Source organism: Coptis chinensis, chromosome 3 (genome assembly GCF_015680905.1).
Source record: "Coptis chinensis isolate HL-2020 chromosome 3, ASM1568090v1, whole genome shotgun sequence".
NCBI classification, from domain to species: Eukaryota; Viridiplantae; Streptophyta; class Magnoliopsida; order Ranunculales; family Ranunculaceae; genus Coptis; species Coptis chinensis.
The window spans coordinates 23,833,479-23,852,242 of NC_141458.1; the positions used below are offsets into that span (position 1 = coordinate 23,833,479).

The 18,764-nt window shown below is 36.2% G+C and overlaps 3 protein-coding genes and 2 long non-coding RNA genes across 7 annotated transcripts; 2 read left to right on the plus strand and 3 right to left on the minus strand.

The window, feature by feature from the left end:
* Window positions 1-4,787: 4,787 nt before the first annotated feature.
* On the plus strand, window positions 4,788-7,296 carry LOC147508728 (uncharacterized). Of its 3 annotated transcripts, XR_015216419.1 has the most exons (4): window positions 4,788-5,049; window positions 5,218-5,299; window positions 5,403-5,465; window positions 7,208-7,296. It is a non-coding gene; the product is annotated as an uncharacterized LOC147508728 (long non-coding RNA). The 3 variants fall into 3 exon arrangements; XR_015216417.1 differs by lacking the exon at window positions 7,208-7,296 and having other exon boundaries at window positions 5,403-5,791; XR_015216418.1 differs by lacking the exon at window positions 7,208-7,296 and having other exon boundaries at window positions 4,788-4,952; window positions 5,403-5,791.
* A 118-nt stretch (window positions 7,297-7,414) lies between these two features.
* LOC147508729 (uncharacterized) lies at window positions 7,415-8,879 on the plus strand. Its single transcript, XR_015216420.1, has 3 exons — window positions 7,415-7,496; window positions 8,303-8,409; window positions 8,564-8,879. It is a non-coding gene; the product is annotated as an uncharacterized LOC147508729 (long non-coding RNA).
* A 6,175-nt stretch (window positions 8,880-15,054) lies between these two features.
* LOC147508730 (uncharacterized) lies at window positions 15,055-15,654 on the minus strand. Its single transcript, XM_086597581.1, has one exon. It carries the CDS (start codon window positions 15,652-15,654, stop codon window positions 15,055-15,057), a length of 600 nt encoding a protein of 199 aa, XP_086453707.1.
* An 87-nt stretch (window positions 15,655-15,741) lies between these two features.
* Window positions 15,742-16,322, minus strand: LOC147508731 (uncharacterized). Its single transcript, XM_086597582.1, has 3 exons — window positions 16,154-16,322; window positions 15,889-15,962; window positions 15,742-15,837 (listed from the first exon to the last, which is right to left on the minus strand). The coding sequence occupies exons 1-3, from the start codon at window positions 16,320-16,322 to the stop codon at window positions 15,742-15,744; spliced, it is 339 nt and encodes a 112-aa protein (XP_086453708.1).
* Window positions 16,323-16,335: 13 nt separating this feature from the next.
* On the minus strand, window positions 16,336-16,812 carry LOC147508732 (uncharacterized). The gene has a single exon (XM_086597583.1). The coding sequence runs from the start codon at window positions 16,810-16,812 to the stop codon at window positions 16,336-16,338; it is 477 nt and encodes a 158-aa protein (XP_086453709.1).
* Between the last annotated feature and the right edge of the window lie 1,952 nt (window positions 16,813-18,764).

The following is an 18,764-nucleotide window of genomic DNA, read 5'->3' on the forward strand; positions in this document are numbered from 1 at the left end:
GGTACGAAGTCTAGAATATGTGAGAGGATGCTAAAGTGAAGGACCCGACACTTCATATGTGATTGACATTCTTTCCATGAGACTAATTTCATCCAAAAGTCCGTTTTTCAAGGTAGTATGTGGGATGTTCGTATTCATTATTTTTTTCCCCACATACATGAGGTAAAATAGTAGGCCATCTTCTGAGAGATTCTTTTCTGAGAGTATGACCTGTGAGGATTGAAAGTCGAGATTATCTATCTAAAGGTAAACTAGGGATTCCGTTTTTTGGATAGGAGAGTATAGGAGATTGACTGAGTACACACGTAAGCCTTGATTGAGAATTTTGTCAATTTTTACTATCTCCCATCATAATCTATGAGTCTTTGCAGCAATGTAGTTAGCAATGGAGACCATCTGTTGGAGTAAGCACTAAGTGGGTAAGGAATTTCTCTCTCTGAAAAATACTATCATTCTTGAACATGCTATTGATTGATTTTGTGTGTATATCACCTGAAAACCCTCACGAGACTATAACTCGTCCTTTTTGGGGAACTTAAAGGTTTAAAACCTTGTTGTATATGATAAATGCAATCGCGGTGCCTGCGAAAGTGAGTTAGGATTTTATTTTTAGGATGTGATTTTGATCACTTATCTATTTTTTATCTTATTTGCTAAGAGACTAGCAAAAGGCTAGTTAGGAGTTGTGATAAGTGCTCAAAAAGTGCAATTTAACCCTCGATTATGCCTCTTGTTTAGCCATCTTAGTGGACTAATAGTGTTTTTAAGTTATGTTTTATGATTCTATAGGAGAAAAAGTGAGTTTTGTGGAATATTAGAGAAAAAGGGGTAAAACGGAGCAATTCAGAGCATTAAGGATCACATGGGAAGCCCGTGGACAATCATGGAGAAGGCCAAGGAATTGAAGCTATTAAAGATGCGACTTGGACCTATTTTAAAGCCTATTTGGAAGCCCAAGGCCAAAGGATTCGTTGCTTTGACCAAAGCCCGCAAAATAGGATAGAAGGATAGAGCAGAAGAGACAAAATAGACTTCTGAGTCTGAGACTCATGGATCGTGAGTCCAGACTCAATGCTCGCATCTGGGATGCATGGATCGTGAGTCCAGACGCATTGCTCGAGTCTGAGATGCATGGATCATGAGTCCAGACGCATGAAACGACACTGTAGCCAATTCCTTCTCAGTTTTGGAGATGAAGTTGGACTCTGAAAGAAGTTTATTTGTATTAGGAAACAAATGATGGTTTGGAATGCTTCTAGAGCTCATTGTAACCTCTATAAATAGAGGACCTAAGTGCCTCATGTAATTTGCCAATTCACTTATATTCTTGTCTTCAGAACTTGAGGCAAAGAGAGATTAATAATAAAAGATCGGTTTTAACTAGTTGAGTCTTAATAAATTAGTCTTTCTAGTCTTATGTTCTTCGACTCTTCTTCTTCGTGTTCTTTCGTCTTTATGGAAGGCTAATCTTCTCCTTCAAGGGAGAAGATAAAGCCATTGCTTAGGGTTTGTTGATTCTTTTGGTTTATGGTGTTCTTCAATCAGGTTAGTTCTTTATGTTTTTAGTTATTAGTTTCATTGCCTAGACCAGGGGATGGAAGTATAGATTAAGGTTTTTATTTATTGCAATCGAATATCATGCTAGTTTAGGGTTTTATTTATTGCAATTGAATATTTGCTAGCAACATGCTTTTATTTATTGCAGTTGAATATAATGCTAGAATAGGGTTTTATTTATCGTAATTGAATATTATATTATTATTCTCTACTTTTCTCCTAGTTGTATAGTGTTTTAATATAAGGGAAGTAGTCATTGTGTTTGCCTTAGATGGTGATTCATTGAATAGCTGCCCAAGCTCACATAAAAGGAAAAAAGATATTAGTAACATGAACATTGGAACAACCTTAAGTAGAGTTATTCGTTAACGATGTTTCGTCCAAGAGGGCATCGACGACACTCGCTCGATTGCCTAATTATAGTCTACTTGTGAAAACAACCATGAAGCAGAAGGTCATAGATCAAAAGTATTGGTAGATTATAATCTCTTGAATTCCCTCTCCTATAAATTCTCAATAGTTTAGTTAGTTTAGTTTAGTTTAGCATTAGAATCTACAATATCTATAATAATAGTTTTTAATCCCTCAAACCCCCTTTCCAGTCCTGTCCTTCATATAAACATACACTTAAAAGTGGAACGATACCCTACTCATCCTTTACTTATTGAGGGATAATTAGGTTTTGATACGCTTCTATTTTGTTCAACGACCATCATCCATCTACATCATCCATATACCATCTACACACAAAAAGAGGCAAGATCAGCTATTGAGTTTGATGTTTAGTAACTTTGTTGTTGTTACTTGTTAGATATTTAGATCATATATTTTATCATTTTTGAATGTTGGATCACAGTCTTTCTCTTAACAAGCAATTTTATATATTGTACGTCTTGCACAACTTATATATTGTCGTTCATTAAATAAGATAATAAGTGTAAATTAAAAAATTGTGTTAGATTGCCACGATGTGAAATTAGTTAAAGTATTCCATAGTCTCACTAATAACTCTCAGGGGGTGCTTGTTTTTTCGTTTTTGGAAGTGCTTACTATTTATTTTCATTGTAAATGGTAGACTATTTTTTTTTTTGGCGTTTGTTTTTCAACTATTTATAAATGGTTAACCTTTTTTATGATATATTTTTGCCACTTATAACTCTAGGAGAGAGAAAAATCTCTCTTAGAGGTATCTGTTTTAGTATATAGCACATCATCACAACTTTTAAGAAAGAAAAAACTATCTCTGGTATTAGAGCTAGTGTCACCTAGGAGAGAAAAATCTCTCTTAGAGGTCTCCATTTTAGTATATAGATAGTAGATTATTATATATAAAGAGAATCTCTCTCTCTCTCTCTCTCTCTTTTAGTCTATAGATAGTAGATTCTCTATATATCTCTCTCTCTCTCTCTCTCTCTCTCTCTCTCTCTCTCTCTCTCTCTCTCTCTCTCTCTAAAACTAGTTAATTGTAACAATCCAAAGCTAGCTAAAGTTGTTGTATGGTACTATGGTATATTTTTTCTTTTCTTTCAATAATGGTTGTCCTATGGTCTAGTTTCCGTTGCTTTTTGGAAAATTGAAAGGGTCCAGCTGTTTTCAGAAAAAGTACACGGCAAAAATCAACTCCTTGATTTAATCAAACAGTTTTTTGAACTTTGAAATATTTTCTTTGTCACCAAGTCACGGTATAGCTACGACACTTACTTCTACGTACTAAGCAACTTTTACTTATATATATTTCGACCTGAAAATTGTTATGCAGAGACTAACCTTCCTGACAACCTAATGGAGACATGTAAAGAAAACAATTCTTCTTCTTCTTCACCATTTTCTTTGTTCGATTCTCTAAATATTTTGACTGGAGTTTCTATAGACACTCTTAGTGCATGCAGACAAGTATGTCGAGAGTGGTGTACGCTTACTCACGAGTCATACTTCACTAGTATGCATTCTGAAAGGAAGAGAATTATATTAGGTTACTACATACAAAACATCAAAATACATTCTTCCGCCACCTTCGTTTCACCAAATCCATTGCCGTCGACAATTTCTAGTATGTCTTTGAAATTTTTACCTACTTGTTTTCCAAAGATTGTAGTGAGTTCAAGTGAAGGATTGCTATGCTGTGTGAGTGGCCAGGACATGCGAATCCACAATACTATGTATGCAAGCCTACTACAAAAGAATGGAGAACAATTCCGAATCCAAAAACATCATACTTCACATAAAAAATTGTGATGGTGGCTATATCCAATCCTGTTCGCTTCATCATTGTTCGTTTCTCCAGTCTCAGGCCCAACTTTCGGTATAATAATTTTACTCAATCTTGATTGTGTTATTTGTTTTCATTGTTGAAATTAATGTGGCATGGAAGACATGGAAGTGATGGAACTTACATGGAACCAAACCAAATTACCGTTAATTGAATGAAAAAATGAAATAGTAAATAAAATTCCATATATGGTTCATGGCCCTCAACGCAAAGCCCATCTCTAACAGTCTACGTTTTTGCAATGCAGCAACAACACTCTCCGTATTGAAATTTTTTATTCAAAGTATAACCGATGGAGAAGATCCAAGGACATAAAGTTACCTCATCCCACATTGATATTGTGTGGTTCTGCCATTTTCTCCAATGGAGCTTTTCATTGGCTCACAAATGATGATTACGTATTTGCATTTGATCAGAATGAAGTGAACTGGATAACTATTTTACTACCAGAAGAAGTAGTAGTAATGGGTGAGAAAAATAAAAAGAACTTGTGAAGTATGAAGGTCATCTTGCGCTCTTCTCTGTAGGAGATGAATGGATTGATCTTTGGGTTTTGGATGCAACTGGATTCTGGAACAAGAGAAAAACAGTAGTCGTAAATAATCCTGACCAATGCATTAATTTTTTTCATCTCTACATCACTACTAAAAGAAGGGCTTTTTGTGTCACTTATTTTTTTTGTCTCGTGTCACTTACTGGAAAAAAGTGACACACAGAGTTTTGATGTGTCACTTTTTTTATGGAATGAGGGCTGATGTGTTGCTTCTAGGAAAAGTGACACAAGTAATTTTATTTTTTGTGTCCCATTATTTGAACGTGACACTAGTGGTTTTCCTTGTTGTGTCATTTCTGGGTTTAAAAAAACCGAAAACAAAATTAACAAATTATCAAAATAAATAAGCGACACGAGTAATTGCTTATGCCAATAAAAAGACACTTAGGGTTAAAAAAAAGGAAAAAAAAAAAAAAACTCTGTCTCACAAAAACGCTAAAGAGACCTCACCGTTCTTCCTCCCAGCTAATTCGCACCGGCATTCTAACACCACGCACGCTCTCCCACCCAGCGGTCTCTCGTCCATCCCAGTTCCCTTTCCAGCTGTCTCTCGTTCTCTCGTCCATCCCTCGGGTTAGTCTCGACACCTAGTAGATGTGTGTGGGCAGGTGTTTTCATTCTCTCCCCCCCTTTTTGTGATGATTCTGTTATTAGACCGGCTTGTAACTAGGTACGAAACATGTCTGTCTATAGGTAATTAGTTATTCTATCTTCATTTTAGAAAATCAGAATTATGCCATTGTTGTCTTGTCATTGAAGCTGACCTAAATGTTTTGTCTGACATTGCAATTTGTATATGAATTTACATTTTATGATTTATTAATATTGTTCTCTGCAGGCACCGAAAGCTCTCAGAATCAGGAGAAATGAGGGGAGCATAATGCTTTAGTTGTTGGCACATCTGTGCAACCAAATAGACTGTACGTTTGCTTTTCGGTCAATTAGTTCGTGTTTCTTTTTTCATTTAGCTGTTAGTTTGTGCTGAGAACAGTGACTATGTTACTTACAAGTCTTATCTTACAGAAATTACGCAGGTTTTCCTCTTAAGATTACCATGGTTATCCCTGCTCTTGTAACATCTGAAAGGTGCTTCTTTTTCCTCTATTACTTTCTATTGTTCATTTTTTCATTATCATGCATTGGCTGCGTGCATTATGTTCATATAGCCAGGCTTCTTTTCTAGGTTAGCAATAATCTCCAGCCTAAATGCATCTAGTACGAAATTAACACAGTGATGTTGTTATTATTACGATTGTCTGAAGAATACTTTCCACAACACAGAAGAACCCAAAAAGTTGATGCGGTTGAATACTCTAATAGTCTCTAAGTACAATTATATGCCGTTGATTTAGCTTGTGTCTAGTTACTATCCTTTATTCCATTGAAATATGATAAAGAAAGTTAGCCAACTCTTAACAAAGATGTACTTGTGTCAATTGCTACTACTTGTGTCATCCTTATGGGGACATTTTACGGGAACTTACAAAATAAAATTTTATTTTGGATATCCCAATTACAAAAAAAGAAGTTAAATCTGTTGCTAGAATTTAGTTCATATAATTTTGTTTTTCTAGTTTGTGTTCTTTATTTTAGTATGGTTCTTGTGCCTCAGGTGGTAGGGTGCTCTGTAGATAAGTTGAAACTTTTTCATTTTTATAATGCAACAAATAGAAAAATCATTCCCATGCAAGATTTTGATATTCGACGAATGCCAGGCAGACCTTTAACATTTGAGACGTGACTCTTCAGTTGAAAAGACTGAATCTCCTATTATCTTTCATCAGCACAAAGATTCACATATTTGGGTCCATGATATCAATAGGCGGCTGGGCACTTAATTGTTTGATTGCAGTATACTTCATTATTACTACCATCATCATCTTAGCCTCCCAGTGTCCCTTCCCCCCAGTATCATTTAAAGTTTTGATGGGAAGCTAATGTTCCTTCTAGGTCCCCTTCCTTACCCTCCCCTCTGCTTGGTGCTTAATGCATTATAGATGTTCCGCATTTGAAACCTTTATGAAATGAACACAACATTGTAGATTTCATTCTTTTGCGCCATGACTTTGGGATTCTGGGGAATCTGTTCATCACATCTTAGTCTATTATGATTAGGCCTATATATTTGTGCCTTGTGGTGATTTCCTAGATTCAACATCTCTAGCTTTGGTGTGCGATGTCAGCGCAGGATCCTTTTTCCCTGAGAATCCTATCATTATTGTATGTCGTCAAACTCTTCTTGGCAACAGTAGGGCCTCACATGGTAAACTGAATGTATATGGAAGTTTCAACCTTCCATCACTAGATGATAATAGCTTACAACAGGCTATCTTTTCTAGAACTGATGGAACAACTTCTGCACCGAAGGAGACAAACTACATGTTTGGTTTTCAATATGTGGAATCTGTGCATATTCGATCAAAGAATGACATAAAAGCATTAGAACTGATGTATCCCTTCCCAACTCTTCTACCCCACTTTCAAGTTTGCTTGATTTTTCTTAACGTGATTAGGTCTTCAATTATAGTACATAGGTATCCCTCTCCCCCCTCTGAAACCCAGATGTAATCATGTGATAGGAAAATCTCCAAATAACAAAGGTTTTTCCATTTCATGAAAAGAACACTCTCATATCGAGAGTTCTAAATTGGATTCAAGCTATTGTACCGAAGGCTACCCCACTTCCCGTAGTTATTATACAGGAATGTCTTCTTGTCTACATCAAGAAACAGGTAATCGGTTCAAGTGTGTTTCGTATTCTTATTCATATACATGGTTACCATTTATTGGCTCAAATTATGGTTTTACGTGCTAGTTTTATTATGTAGGCCAACATGTTTTGCTGAAGTTGATGCATGGTTGGAGATTGATGGATGAACTTGGTGTCTTACGAGCTATTTACTTATTAGGATCAGGTATTTCCTGCTCATCTTGAACCTCTGTATGGTTTGAGTCATGTTATTCTTGCAGAGAATGTTGACCTGATACTATCCTGACATTGTAATTGGCTCTAACTTCTTCGTGACTTGTTTGCGGCATTTCCGCCCTGCATTTTTCAATAAGCTGGATAAAGGGGAATCTTAGGACGACGAGTTTGAGTTAAACATTGTTCTACAGGTATCGTTAGATATATTTGGAAATTTAAACCTTATCATAGACTTGACAATTACTTAGCAACACACTGTTATATGTATTGCACATGCATGTTGGTGGCCGCATCACTGAATATGAAGTACTATCTTGTAAATATCCTACTGATGTGGTACATGATACTTCTGATGGCGTTGTCTGATATTAAAGCGTTTAACGAGTGTTTCTCTTATGACGTTGTGGGTGAAAATTATGATGTTGTGTCGAACTAGGGCTCCAAAGCTGAAACCTTGAAATCAATGATGTTCTAGATTGCTTCACTGGATTCACATAACCTACATTAGTGTTGATCGGATTAATCATATTTCCTTGTTCACTCCATCATTTATCATGTTCTTCACATTCTTTTGTCGTTTAAGTCAAATCATATTCTCGTGCATTTAGTGTTTAGGTATGCATTATTTGATTGTAATGGGGTAAGGCTCATTACGTCCCCGCCCTAGTCTTTATCCTATAATTTTCTTAATAAACTGATAGGGGTCTGCGTAACCCCACTCCCCACTAAAGGTTTTTTCAAAAAAAAGAAGAAGAAGATAAAGAATCCATGTTGTCTACCCAGAATTGGTTTTGGCATAGAATCTTCTAACTTCTAAGGTAGAGGCAACATCACTAACCATATAGTTCTACTCAAAAAGAAGGTGCCTGTAAAGTAGTATTATTTTTCATATAGTCTTAGCTAGCTTATAAATTGGTGCATGTGTAAATATGGTAGGCAATGCATTGCCTGCATTATTCATTTTCATAATATTTATAATATATTTTTCGTCGAACAGGTATTGGAGTTCTCTAGCTAGAAGAGTTACACTACTAAAATAGATTAACTTCATCTTGAATTCATCGACTTTATCCAACAATTTAATTATCTAAGTAGTTAATTTGGGTAAGTGGGCTTCCATATTTTTCCTTTCTTTATGTATATATATTCTTCTTATCGATTTTTTTTCTTACTTGTGCAATATACCCTTCTTGATTCACTTGCTTTTTAATTTTATATACTAGTCATAGTGGAATGACAACTTCATGATATGATGCAGGTGCATGGATTGATTAACAGATGAATAAATGGCAGCTAGGTTTTTTGGTGTTGGAAGTGCGCACAACAAGCTAAGATATTGCTAGGATAGCGTTGGCGTCATGTAGTTTTTTTTTTTTTTTTTTTTTTTTTTTTTTTTTTTTTTGCTTTAATTTATTGTGATTATTTTGGTATTTGAATGAATTATTTTGTTGGGAGTCAAACTGGATAATAGATACTAGGTTTGATCCATGAAATTAATAAAAGTTAATTGTTTTGAATGTTGTTTTTTTTCCCGAGTGGATGTTGTTTCCATATAATAAAGCAGGTTAAAATGATTTTGGTTGTGATGTTTTGATAAATGTATATAGATGTTGTTTCTGTCATAAAGCAGGTTAATGGGATTTTGGTTATGACATATATGATGTAGGTTGAGAAATGAATACAATCGAATACAAAAATGATAAAATATTTTAAAAAAATTATTTTCATTTCTCACTTTTGGAAAAAGTGACATAATATCTATTAAAAGTGACACAACTGACCACTCTTATGTGTCACTTTCTTTTTCATACGAATTATATGGAGTTGATTCCCAAAAGTGACACAAGAAGTAAAGGGCTTTTGTGTCACTTTTGACGTACTTGTGTCTTACTCTGGTCCAAAAGTGACACAACTAGTATACTTAATGTGTCACTTTTGACATACTTATGTCTCACTCTGGTCCAAAAGTGACACAACAAGTATATTTAATGTGTCACTTTTGACGCATTTATGTCATCTCTCTCGTCCAAAAGTGACAACAACCGTATACTTAATGTGTCACTTTTGACGTACTTATGTCTCACTCTGGTCCAAAAGTGACACAACTAGTATACTTAATGTATCACTTTTGACATACTTATGTCTCACTCTGGTCCAAAAGTGACACAACTAGTATACTTAATGTGTCACTTTTGGACGTTATTTATGTCTCATCTCTTCCAAAAAGTGACAATAACCGGTATACTTAATGTGTCACTTTTGACGTCTTTATTATCTCGTCTCACGGTCTAAAAGTGACACAACTAGTATACTTAATGTGTCACTTTTGACATACTTATGTCTCACTCTGGTCCAAAAGTGACACAACTAGTATACTTAATGTGTCACTTTTAACGAAATTATGTCTCACTCTGGCCCTAAACGGATACAGCTAGTGTCACTTTTGACAAGAACTGTGACACTCTTTCTTAAAAGTGATACAAGAGGCTATTCTTAAGTGTCACTTTTATTAACAAAAAGTGACACATTTAGTAAGGCTTTTGTGTCACTTTTGGTAGAACTTTATGTGTCGGGGGCTTATAGGTCACTTCAGAATTAGTTTCAAAAGTGACAAGAGTGACTTCTTGTGTCACTTAAAAAGTGACACAAAAAGCCCTTCTTTTAGTAGTGATACACATAAGATGTTACATTCACAACAGGTTTCGACAAGGCAATGTGGTGCAACTTAAATAACCGTAGCCGAACAGAAGTCGGAGTTAAGGACTATATTTGCCCTCAAGATGAGATGTTGCCATTTTGATCTGACTTATAGTATTGTTTTCTAAATGGCTATTGAGTTTGATGTTTAGTAACTTTGTTGTTGTTGCTTGTTAGATACTTAGATCATATATTTTATCATTTTTGAATGTTGGATCACAGTCTTTCTCTTAACGAGCAGTTTTATATATTGTATGTCTTGCACAATTTATACATTGTCGTCCGTTAAATAAGATAATAAGTGTAAATTAAAAAATTGTGTTAGATCGCCACGATGCGAAATTAGTTAAAGTATTCCATAGTCTCACTAATAACTCTCATTGGGGGTTATTTTTTCGTTTTTGGAAGTGCTTACTATTTATTTTCATTGTAAGTGGTAGATTTTTTTTTTTTTTTTTTTGGTGTTTGTTTTTCAGTTGTTTATAAATGATTGACCTTTTTTATGATATATTTTTGCCACTTATAACTGGTGAAGTATATGCTTGTGTATATATGGATATGTATACTTATGTATATGGGTGTTTGATATCATTTAATGGTGTTAGCAGGTATGGCACCTACGCAACAGACACCCCAACCACCAACTAGTGTTACTGAAAGAATTAACTAGACACCTGATATGGATAGTATCATATTAGATGTTTTCATAGAACATCTTGCGCAGGGTCTTAAAGGTGTAAGCGGGTGGAGAAAGGAAACCACGTTTGTGGCTGTGAAGGATGCAAAGGAGAAATTGAACAAGGAAATCAGTATTAAGCACGTTGAAAATAAAATGAAAACAATGAATAATATATATGGCAAAGCACTACAAGGATGTGAGAGGAAACTTTAGTGGTTTTGGTTGGAACTCCGATACTAACATGATAGAAAATGATCTAACAGTGTGGGAAGAAGCAATAAAAGTAATTACATTTATTTTTTTTACTAAGCATTGTTTCATGTTTTCTAACACCAGTTCTCCAACAATATTTTACTTTATTGTACTAGTCGGTGCTTGTTTAATTGGTCTCTTAACAGTTAGCCATTCACAACAAATTTTGTAGGCCAACAACGTGCTCAAGATGTACAAGGACAAGCCACTACCAACAGTGGTGGAGCCAGAAAATTCATCCAGGTAGGGCACCACATAATGACTACTAAATAGTTCATTAAAAAAAGACAACAACAACAACAACAAAAAAAACAATCGACAAGATTAGAAGAATGAGCATAGATTGTTTATTTAGTAATAATATAAACGCAAAAAATATCAATTCACATACCTCCAATAACATAATAATTTTCACAATTGCCCTCGGCGAATAGAAAGATGCCCTGAAGCTGAACAATCCATCTTTTGGAAGCGTTGAATGATTGTGTCACACCCCGAATTTCGACAGAATTCGGAAAAACATTATTTGTTCCTGACTCTTCGATCTCTGAGGTGTGACGCACTCTAAACTCCCAAAAACCCATAAACAGTTTAAATATGCGGATAAATAAAAACCAATAAAAATTTTATACTTAAACAAAAGTCATCTTCATTACAAAAATTTACAAATGAAAATGCAAATAACCTTATCTCAATTGAAAATCTATATCACCTCAAAGGAAAACAAGGCCTATCTTGAAATGCGACGCTAACGCAAACCACAAGCGGCAACCAATCTTCTTCAACACTAAACCTGTCAAGACTTATCAACTATGTTCATTTAATGAACACACCCGATAAGCAAACATGCAAATCGGGTCAGCATTATAAAAATGCTGGTGTGAGTAGTTCTAAAATACAACATATACTTATACATATACATACACAATCCTTAAGGCAGTTAGTTCCTCTACCGAGGTGCCTTAACTTTTAACGACTAATACAACATCCTTAAGTATAATAAGTAAGGCAGGTAGTTCCTCCACTGAGGCGCCTTAACTTCCCACTAACCACACAACAAACTATATGCATAATAAATAAGGCATGTAGTTCCTCCATCGAGGCGCCTTAGGTTCTAACTAAACAAATAACCAACCAAACATATTATATATGTACCGCATTTCATGCTCAATCACAGAGTGGGTCGTCTCTGCCCAAGTAATTAGTTTGACCCACCCTTCAGCAAAGCCATATACAATCATATATCTAAAGATATATCATTAACCAACATATTACCATAATTATATTAATTAAGGCTTTCTTTGTGTGTCCCTAAAATCACGTCGTATCTATGTCTTACCTAGTTTCCCTGGCTACCACAATCGCTTCCCAATGCCGAACATGTACATCCACATGCCTCCCCTTACATAATGAACCATTCCGTATAACTACCTTGAAATGGATGCCGCACCACCGTAACCCTCACACGAAAGCCATTATGTAAGTATCGCCACTATTCGGCATAAAATATCGCTGGCGTCGCTCTATTTTGGCGAAACGAATAATCAAGCCACTATTCGGCTATGCCGAAAGGGCCATTCAGATTCACGGAAACGCCAGAAGGGCCAATCACATTACTTACGCCCGAAGGCCATTCAGATTCACTGAAACGCCAGAAGGGCCAATCACATTACTTTTACCGAAGGCCATTCAGATTCACTGAAACTGCCAGAAGGGCCAATCACATTACTTACGCCCGAAGGCCATTCAGATTCACTGAAACGCTAGAAGGGGCAAATCACATGAGTTGTGGTAGCAAGGTTCTAGGATTTTCGTTACGTAATTTATTCAAGTGTCATACATTTATATCTTAGAATCATTCCACTATATCACGTGCAGGTCAATTACCTTATGGCACTAAGCCACAATATTTACAAATATCTCCATTATATCTCATAACCACTTTCATTCTTTCACGTGCCAATATATTATTGTACTACGCCACACTCCCGTGAGAAAATATTCACCAATACTATATTACCTCATAGTAGCATCTCACATATATAATAATAGAGTGTTTATTATAAATCTATGTCTCCAAAACTATTGCATTCAATATATATATCCCACATATTATATAGTGTCACAATTGTTTCAAACGTATCGCATACATTTTTATAGTGTTTTAGGAATATTATATCTCCTAAAGTTTCTATCTCGTCACGTGTCAAAATATACACAACATCAACGTCAAATCTTTCCTAGATAGATAATCGACAACCAAATTTATACAAGCTTCCACAAAGATTTTAGCATTTGATTTGTCCATACAATTTAATATATAAAAACGTAACACAATTAAACAGTCAACAATCCACAATCAAAGCCCAATATATATATGTTTTACACACTACTCACGTCAAATCTTAATTAGATAATGACAAACAACGTTATATAATTTTCGATAATATTTTATTACTATATTTGTCCATATTCTTAAATATGAGAAAAACTGGAAAAAGTCAACATTCCACAGTCAACGGTCAAAGTCAACGGTCAATGGTCAATGGTCAAAGTCAACGGTCAATGGTCAAAGTCAAACTGTCGTTTCCATGTTCGACAGGTTCAGGGTCATAGCCATGGTTCATGGCTAAGGTCAAAGGTGCATGGCTCATGGGCTCATGACCAAGGTAATGGTTCGGACCCAACTGGCCAATCCCAAACCTTAGAACCCGAAAGTCTGAACATTTAAAGACCCAATTAGATCTATTTTAAGTTATATGGACCGGCCCCAAAACAAACTTGAAACTGTCCCAAAGAAAAGCAATTAGTTTTAGCCCAAACAACTTAACCTAAACTGGGCCCAAACTAAACCAAAACTGGTACACAACTTAATATGGAACTGGTCCGAAACAAAGGATTAATCCGGCCCAATAACTAACTAGTGTTTAGACCCAAAAACTTAAACTGAATTGGCCCACAACTGAATCTAAACCGGCCCAAAGGAACTAATTAGTTTTTGGCCCAAATAACTTAACCTACACCCGAGCCCAACCTAAACAGCTAAGGCCTAAGCCCAGCTCAGACTACACCAGGTCGTCTTCTCCAAATTTCTTTTTCCTCCAGCCACCAAAATCGACCACCACAAAATTCCCAATCGCCACCCATTTCAGCCAGGCGGTTTTAATCCCTGCGAAAACCCCTACCACTTTAATTAAGTCAAAAACCTCAAATCCTAACATCCAACCTTCACCAAAACTAGATCTGGAAAGAATTTCGGGCCGCCATTAATGTTCTTGGAGCTTTCAAACCCCCACAAACTTTCCCCCTACCACCATACATCAAACTACCAACCCACAATACAACATAGCAGTTCAAACACGAAAATAAAAACAAAAAAATCAAATCCCTCAGTATCACAGTAATGGCGTTTTTACAGGGGAGGAGGTTTGGGGGCTCGCGCCTCCATTGACGCTCCCTTCAAGCTTCAACAACCCCCTCCAACCATCCCTAACCAACCTCAAACCAACAAAGCTAACCTCACCACCAAAAGTTCAAACCAAATCAAACGCCATTAACGTCTTCAAGCTTTGACAAAGCTTCGACAGCTCGACATCAACCAACGACCCCAAACAAGATTTAATATCTAAACAGTGTTCAATAAACTACAAACAGTTCCAACCCGTATACCGAACAACTGCTTGTTTTGGCTCGCCGCCATTAACGCTCTTTCGAGCTTCAAAGATTCAACTAAAATCTAAAACATATCGACGTAACTAAAATTATAAAACCGGCTCTGAAACACTTTCGACAAGAAAAAATCGTAAATATTAAACAGACGAAAATCATAGTTTTAGTAGTGGTGAGAGATAAACTCTACTCACTTGGCTTAACAGCTCCACGAATCCTCCTAGTCTGAATCGTCGCGCTCCACCCTCCAGCAAACAAGCCTCCTCCATTTTTATTATTTTTTTATTCTCTAAAAACCCTATTCTCTATAACAAAGTGATTATATACTTGGGTCTGAAACCCAAGCCCAACACAGACTCGGGCCCAGAAATCAGGCCCACATGTCCCAAATCCAATCCAACAGATTTTTAAATAACTAATTAAATTAATTAATAAATAGAAAAATACGTATTTTAAATACGGGCATTATAGATTGCTTCATCATTAACACAATAAAAAATGTCTTTTTCGATGTATGTAACGAAACAATCATTCAGCCAACCATCTCCCATTCGGTTGCGCAATCGGTTTTTTATGATGTGCATAGCAGAAAATGCTTTCTCCACAGTGACAGTAGCAAAAGGCAAGATTAATGACAATGTCATCAGCAAAAACAATAACGGATATACGATACTTTTCTTTGTCTCTACCATCTTCCTAATAAGATCACTGACCCCATTTAATTCTGAAAATCCATGGCTAGAGCGCACATCGATAATATAATTATCTAGTTGATCATGAAGTATCATAAGAGTTTCAGGGGAAAAATCACTCAGATAAAATTCAGCAAGATGTATCCAACCTTTCTTATCAAATGCAACAAACAAATTACTTGGATTCAAGCATGCTACACAAAGAAGTAGTTCTGTATTCATTTTATCAAATCGACTGTTTAACTCAAGAAGCTGCCAGTATATACATTTGTAGAATAAACCCACACGATAATAATGAAGGTTTGTTGTCTCTTTAGCATTACGTCGAGATCGCCCTTTTGCTACAAACTTGTCTTCCATGTTAAGGATGGTGATGATATTCTTAGTGCAAAAAGAAGATACCTCGGTTATAAGAAGATCCCATCCGTCATCTCTCATAGTTTGCAATCATTGTTTGGACACTTTAACAAGTGTCATTGCATTGACAATGTCTTGATCACTTATTTGCAATGCTTTTGAGAAATCATTAGTAATTCCAAGAATCTTTTTCATCAAATATAATAAGAAAATGAAATCAAAAGATTGCAATGATACCAGTAAAGCAGATGATTCCCCTCTTTGTTCTGGATTTAGACCATCTTCCACCACGCGCTCAAGAACTTCAATAACTAAGGAAAAAGGACAAGAAAGCGGACAAGAGTTACATAATGCGACCCCCAACATGTGTCTCCATGACGTTTCAAACTAATCTCTTGATTGAAACCCTGTCTAGTAGGAAGTTCACCATTTTCTACTGCTCCAAGAACTTTTATATTGTGGCTATCCATAAGAATTTATCGACATTTGCACAAGGCTGCACAAGTATTCACAGCACTAGAAACCAAGTTAAAGAACAAAGCAACATGGGTAATGTTTTTAACAACAGCAACCAATGCCAACTGAAGTTGATGGGCAAAGCAATTAACATAAAAAGCAGATCCGTTTTCCTTCATGATGAGAACTTTAAGACCGTTGAACTGACCTTGCATATTACTAGTTCCGTCAAAACCTTGACCACGCAATCTTGATATACATAATCCTAGCTTGTTTGCTGAAAAGTGAATCAAGAGCTACTTTGAGTGGTAAGGCACTAGTTTCTTTAATGTGCACAATGCCAAGAAAACGTTCAACCAAACATCCATCTTTCTTTACAAAGCGCAAAACAACAACTATTTGTTCTTTAATTGATATGTCTTGAGATTCATCAACCAAAACTGAGAAAAAAGGATCTCCAAGCTCTTTAAGGATGGCGTTTGTAGTTTCTACTACAGCTGAATTGACAATATATCTCTGAATATCAGGTGAAGTCAAGAAAATATTCACAGGAGAATTTCTTATCGTATCCTTAATGACATTATTGTGATTCTCTGCAAATTTCAACATCCCTAGAAAATTCCCTGGATTACTTGAGGTAGGGGATTCATCATGACCTTTGAAGGCTAATCCTTGTCGTAAAAGAAATCGAGAACAATCAACCATTGTTTGCAAATGAATTATGTATGCACTTCGAACCTTGTCTGACTATCCAGATAAAAGAGTTCGAACTTGTTGCTTCTGATTTAGTAAAGCTTGCCCTTGCCTCTATGCATGATTGTGAGCACTATTAGGCCCCCCAACATGACTCTATAATGCGACCTTTCTATTTTTCCAATTTTTAAATCCTCTAACTACAAGGGAATCTCCCCCTCCTTGCTCCCCGTGGTCCGATAAAAAAAGATAACAATGTAAGCAAAAAACAGCATCATCATGTATGCTATACTCTAACCAATCACCACCATCATTGAACCAGGAAGCATTGAATCTTTGTAGTTTATTGTATATAGGTGTTAATGGAAACTTGTGTTCACGGGGATGAAAAGGACTCTTCAGTAGATATGATCGACGAACAAACTCTTGCTCATTAGGAGGATAATCTGAAATTCGAGGACATAATCCCGGGTCGGCAGGAAGATTTGTATGATCATTCTCCACATGGTTTCACTTTAGCGTAGGTTGCACTTGATTAGGGGGAGTATCTTCTACTACCACAACCACAGGTGATTGATCAAGAATAGGCTTCCTTATGAGGAATTTATCCATATCTACACAAAAATCAATTACATATCACTACAACAAAATTTATTTATTCCTTAAAGGCTAACCGAATATAGACGAAATGTGTATGTTATCAATCAATTATAAAGGTGGAAACATGTTTTTCAACAAATATCCACAGAATTGTATTATTTGTTCATAAGAAAATAATAAAACATAAGTAAGAAATGAGAAATAGATAACATACCGAAGTGAAAATTGGTTGGTTCTGACTTCTGAAATTCTGAGTGCAATGATGGATTGATGGTTAATTAATATTGGTTGGTAACGAGAAGTTCTGAGTTCTGAGACAGAGAAAGAAGGAGAGACCGAGAGAGAGGTGTTGTTATTTGACCCAAACCTACAATTGAAGACTGGACCCTCGCTAGAAAGAAGGTATCTCCCAAAAACTGGAATTACTAAACAACAACCATGGACCCCAACTGATTTGGAGAGAATTGAAACTGAGTTGGAGGGGATCGAAACTGAGAGAGAAGGAGAGACTCGAGAGAGAGATGTGTATTTGTGGGCTTGTGGCTGGGTTGCTCAAATCACAACACTACTAATTTTTTTTGGGTCCAAAATTGAGAGGGGGCAAGCCCTACCTGGTCTATTAATAGATCTGCCACTAACTACCAAGGTTATTGGAATAGGTCGAGGTGCTTGGGGACAACGTTGCATGTGGTAATTTACAAAAGACGGCTGTTGCAACAGATGACAATGGGAGTGCTCTTATGGACGTAGATATGTCATCCCAATCCCATGACCTGTTTCTTGGGGAAGGCATGCATATAAACTTGGAGGATTCACAAGCTACTGGAGATGGAGTAGGGGGCTACAACACTGGTAATTCCCAAGCAACCACTCAACATGTCCAAATTAGCAAATTGCCCATGAGGAAGACATTCGTGGAATGCGTGGTGCTCTTCAAAATGTGGCAGATGCTTTGATTGAGAAGAACAATGCGAAAGCTGTTATCTGGGGTGAGATTTCTATTGCTATTGAGGAGATTGAAGAGTTGAACGAGGACAAGAAGGTAGCTGCAATGGGGTTATTTGCATCGGGTGATGAGGACTTGAAAATGTACTTTTTGAGTGTTCCTCCTCACAAGCGACTAAGTTGGTTACTTAAGAGGCTAGATATATTGATGTAAGCGACGTTGAATGGTTTACCACACCTAGCTATGCTACTGTTGTGATGAATGAGGAATAAAAATAATTAGTTTGTGATCTTATGGATATGATTGATTTTGCATGTCGATCTATTACAGGTTGTCATATGTTGATCAAACAAACTGTACTTTGTCAAAAAAATTCGCAGGTTTCCTTTCTTTTTCGTAGATTTTGCATAACAAATGC

Excerpts from the sequence above, each read along its gene's own strand:
- LOC147508732 (XM_086597583.1), bottom strand. The coding sequence starts at position 16,812 with ATGGTTGATTGTTCTCGATTTCTTTTACGACAAGGATTAGCCTTCAAA.
- LOC147508730 (XM_086597581.1), bottom strand. The coding sequence starts at position 15,654 with ATGGAAGACAAGTTTGTAGCAAAAGGGCGATCTCGACGTAATGCTAAA.
- LOC147508731 (XM_086597582.1), bottom strand. The coding sequence starts at position 16,322 with ATGCAAGGTCAGTTCAACGGTCTTAAAGTTCTCATCATGAAGGAAAAC. Across the intron at positions 15,963-16,153 it reads TTCTAGTGCTGTGAATACTT|TTATTGAAGTTCTTGAGCGC; the intron begins GTGCAGCCTTGT and ends CTTTTTCCTTAG. Across the intron at positions 15,838-15,888 it reads GGGAATCATCTGCTTTACTG|ATTCTTGGAATTACTAATGA; the intron begins GTATCATTGCAA and ends TTGATGAAAAAG.